General features: G+C 48.4%; 1 protein-coding gene across 1 annotated transcript in view; it reads right to left on the reverse strand.

The window, feature by feature from the left end:
• RBX1 (ring-box 1) overlaps positions 1 to 226 on the reverse strand; it is an 11,750-nt gene extending 11,524 nt beyond the window's left edge. Inside the window, exon 1 of the mRNA XM_085323420.1 lies at positions 99 to 226. Within this exon, the coding sequence (XP_085179546.1) occupies positions 99 to 176 (78 nt within the window). The 5' untranslated portion in view covers positions 177 to 226. The remainder of the gene's footprint in view (positions 1 to 98) is intronic.
• Positions 227 to 4,891: the final 4,665 nt, after the last annotated feature.

The raw sequence follows: 4,891 nt of genomic DNA on the forward strand, positions 1-4,891 counted from the left end.
GGAGCGGCCCTCCCCCTCGCTCGCCGCCAGCAGGCCGGCCCTGGCCACCCCGGTCCTCCCGCCGAGACTGGCGCACAGAGCGCGCCAGCGGGCCTCACTTTCTTCACTTCGAAACGCTTCTTGCCGGCGCCGCTGTTAGTGCCGCTAGGGGTATCTACATCCATCGCGGCCGCCATTTTGGATGCGTGAATCGCCCSTGCCGCTCCGTGCGCATGAGCCGCGGGGAAGGGGGTGTGGCGAGGGCGAGCGGAAGCCGTGGGCGGGGCCCCGGCCGCGCYGGGCCACACCGCGCCCCGCCCACCAGCCAACAGGTGCGGGGAGGGGCAGAGCGGGAGGGGTGGTGCTATGGTCACGTGAGTTGGGCTCTTAAAAGCGCCGGTCAGGCGAAGCCCCTCCCGCCGTTACCTCATCCACCTCCTCCCTCCCCCCCCCCCCCGCGCCGTGTTGCGCAACCGGGGGGGGGGAGGCGGTGGGGGAGGGGCGGAGCCCTTAAAGGGATAACGGCGGGAGCGCGCCCGCCCCTCACGGGCGGGGCGCGGCGCTGCCGGCGCCTCTGTCGCCTCCCGGCGGCCGCTCGGCGGCGGGCGGGGGAGCAGGTGCCGCGGGCCCGGCCGCAGCCGAGAGGCGGAGAGAGCTGGCTGCGGCCCAGCTCTGCGCTGGGAACGGCCCCAGGTCGCTGCCGTCGCGGGGCGTCCCGTCTTTGAAGGGCGGGGCAGGGCTCGCTGCTGCCCCGAAACGGTGCGTGGGCCCGTGCAGCGAGGCGGCGGAGCCGACAGAAAGGTCGGGTGGCTTTTAGGAGCGACCTGAGGCGCTTTGCGTGGTCGGATTCTGGGGTTATTTTTGTGTAGGACGTCGCTGAAAGCAGTTGGGATTTGTCTCTGCACCCGGCTGCAAAATTGGGGCATCAGCCCTTGATACACTTTTTTTTTTTCCATTCTAGCTCATCTCCTGAAGGTGCAGAATTAAGTAGAGTCATCAATGTTATTACCACAGTCCTTTCATTTAGAAACAGTGTTTGTTTTTAATAGAACGTTGTGGTTGCTAGAGACAATTCGCGTTGCTCACATTGCTCTCTTAGCACGCAAATTAGGTTAGAAATAGGTATTCCACACAGATTGTACCTACAGTGCTAACATTGGCTAAGCCCTGCCTACGCCATTTGAAAAGGTGCAGAAAACAGGCATGGGAACTAGTATGGGAAACTTCCTCTCCATCAGTATAGCTCAAAGTACATCTCAGAGAMGGTCAGTATTCTTCCTCAAGATGCGGAAACCAAGGGGAAAACAATTTCTGAAAGTCCCCCAGCAGGATAACAGCAGATCTTGGAAAGTCGCACAGATTTGGCAGGTATTCTTATGTCTTTAYAGACTACACTCTTGATGAAGAGTCAGCTGTTCTCTAATTGGTCTGAACACTATGTTGCTGTATGAATAGAGGAAGGTAGAGGAGGTAGAGGCCCAGAAAGAGCATTTCSTTACATGCATACAGGCAAGGTACATATATGCTGTACCTACCATAGGCATTTGGGCCAAATAGTACTATCCCAGTCTGGCTCTCTGTATCTGTCTTGCTATGYGTGGCTTGGCCCCTGATACTTTGGGACAGCCGGAAGCAGGAGTCCAGGCTGAGAGTAAATCTGTTCTACCTCTTGTCTTTKCAGCCAGCAACACTAGAGCTGAAGGCCCAGGAAGGATCCACAGACAACTTATCTCTGTGGAGCTCGCTACGTGACTTTATTGTTAGGGCAAAGGGAAAACCTGAAGTGGCTGAGCCAGACCCGTGGCGCATAGTGCCATGCATACTACAGGTAGGTAAGTAGTCAGATAAACCTACGTTCAGGGTAGGTGCAGATTTGAAATTTCTCCCCTATCRTGCCTCACACCTATTTTAAGTCTAGGCTTTGTCCTCGTGGTACAGATGTAAGAAATCTGGGCTTAGGACTGAATTTCAGCTAATTATATAATACAGGTATCACACTATATGTTGAAGTATTTCTGACTTTGTGGCAATTTGTAGAATGCTGCCTCCTCTGTTCACCCAAATATTTATACAGCTTTTACAAGAGATCCAGGTGCTGCTGGGATGCAATGTCTGGAAGTCTCCAAGTAAAACTTCAACTAAAGTAGAGGCCTGCAGTAAGGACAAGATGATTCTGTCATTGAATKTGTTGGATGTCCCATTTTCAATGGGGATCAGATTTGATAGACATGTGACACATGTGCCTCGAGTTAAGCATGTACCTGAACACTTGCAAGATCAGGGCCAAAGCCAAACCTATGGTCAAGGTAAGTTTGAAGAATGCCTGCTCTGATTTACACACACTTCAACAYCTCTAATTATCAACATGAAAAGTTTTGATTTCATTTAATTGCCTTGTTCCCCAGRTGCTGCTCACTTACAGCACATCTGTTACTGGTGACAATAAAACTAAGTTGATTAAATTCAGCTTCTGGTCCTGTTACTCTTTATTCAAGGCTATAATGTGATGGCCACTGCAAAGGAAWGTTTTGGAAGTAGGAGGTGCATGCTTGAAGAAAAATTCATTTTTCACCTGCAACAAAATAGCTGTTTTCGTATGTTATGCTTAATCAATGTCACAACACAAGTAATCAATGAGTAGGATACAACTTACTAATTCGCAGGCATAGGCTATTCACTTATCAGAGGAACAGAAAGAAAGATCAATCAATAGTTAGCAAATAAAGCAGAGTCTATATACCACCAAGTAATTTGGGCTCTCAACCTYGAGGAGTTTCCTGGTCAGGCATCCCTGAACCAGGGAGCAGGCGACTTGCATCTGTCCCTCCTAGAGTAAGTCTCCTTCCCGTACCTATAGATATACCTGACAGTGATGACCACAAGTCATGACAAAGCTTTATTCAGCCGGTGGAACTAAGATGTGGTTCAGATGAAACAAAGATGTGGTTCCAGGTGGTTGGTTCTTGGCAGATTGTCCYGTTCACAGGACAATACAGCTGTCCAAGTCCTATTAATAAAGCAAGTTGTATCAGCCCTCAGGTATCCGCTCACATTAATAACAGTGACTGGAGGGCAGCCTGTGGAAGCAGGTGTACCTTTGATGTAACAGTGGGGTTCAGTGCAGCCTCCCCTACATCATAGCAGAGTTTGCAAGATTTTTTAAAAATAAAAATAAAAACTTACGCCCTAAATCGGTATTGCAATATCTCCCTTAAGTCAGTAGATCTAAACTCATGCAGTTCTTAAGTCTTGCTAAAAAAAAGATCATGGGTTTTTTTGAACCCACTAACTGCTAAAATAACAAACAAAATTGTGGAGTCCCTTAGTGTGAAGCAGAATGCTTATATGTATGTATACAGATATAAGTATACCACTAATGGGAACTTCATTTAGAGATCTCCRGTATGTTTCACAAAGTGAAATTAGTGATGGTGTTCCCTAGTAGTCCTTCATTTCAGAAAAGATCTGATTACTCACTTTATCTGTAGGTTACCTGAAAAAATAAATGTTTCTGTTGATTGTCATGTCATCTCAGATTTCTTTGCACCTAGGGAAAGTGCAGCCCCTCAGACCTGTTAAGGCTATACATTATAGAGAGGTGGCATAGCTGCTGCAGAAAGACAGGCTACAGCTTTGAAAAACATCAGCCTCAGAAGAAATGCAACACTGTTGTCCAAATTACCAGGGATGCTTTGAAGAACGGATCATTTTTCAAATCAGCAGAACATGCAGGGAAAAAATAAAACAGACTGCCAAGCTGAAAAGGCAGGGCGATAGATACRCTAGGCGACACAGACACTGCTCTGAATGTGGTTAGTCTCAATTAAAATGAGACAAACTCTCTCTCCCAATTATCAAAAWTTTTTCCACCAAGGTAGTTGCCAAAATCTGGTGGCTCCAGCACAGTCACCTTCCAAAACTAGTTAGTCATCATCATCTTCCTTTACAGTCTTTGTGCTGTCATGCTGTCATTTTTTTTTTCTGCAGCCACCATGAGGTTTATCCCCCAAATGATTTGCTCCCCCCACTTTGAAAATATATGACTGATTGGACCACTGCGCTGCTGTTAGTGAGGAGCAGCTGCTTGTAGACCGGGCTCTGACCCATACAGGGACCAGGGAGAAAGCTTAGTGGTGGCACTCAAACTCATCCCTCCAAAGGCACCAGAACAGAAGGACRTATGTGTCAAGTGGAGGAGTCCCCCAGCACTACCCAGATCAGAGGGAAGACATGCGCACACRAAAGGTTGCTTTGCTTTTCAGTCCTCACTGCCTGAGCTATTTGCATTCCATCTCCCACCCCACCATCTTGAAACAACCCTCAACAGTTCACACCCACCATTGCTTGACAGCTACAGACAGTTACAGGGGGCTGCATCTTCTGTGGAGGGTGCAAGAGGCAAGAAGGGGTGTCATGGGCTGCAGCCACAGATCTGCTCATGGTGAGAAAGCTCCTTGGGGCAGTCAATGAACAAGATGAGCAGTGCGTCCTCTGTTAAAATGTCATCCTCAGTGCACTCACTGGTGCCAGGGTATCCATCCTTGTCATCTTGGGAATGTAAATATCTGAAAGAAAGGGGGGAATTGAAACTTTCTCAAACACATTTTAGCACAATGCCTTTCCGTAACTTCACAGTCATGAGAGTAGGGCTTGGCCTTCCAACGCTATCAGGCCCAGAGAGTAAAAGAAAAAGGATGGGGAAGGGGGATGTTTCTCTTCTAAGTGCTTACAAGCCTAAAGTATACAGCTACAAAAGTCTTGCTGCTGTCTTTCTGTGCTTTGCCCTCTCAGTGCTGCTTGCATGAGGTATGATTTCAATGGTGCTCTGAGCAGTAGCAAGTAGAAATTACCTGCTATGTGAGACTAGTTCACATTCAGTGGTTGCAAAACAATAACTAAAAATCAGGCMTGT

Source organism: Rhea americana, unplaced genomic scaffold (assembly GCF_003343005.1).
Source record: "Rhea americana isolate MKP2758 unplaced genomic scaffold, rheAme1 scaffold_85, whole genome shotgun sequence".
Classification (NCBI taxonomy): domain Eukaryota; kingdom Metazoa; phylum Chordata; class Aves; order Rheiformes; family Rheidae; genus Rhea; species Rhea americana.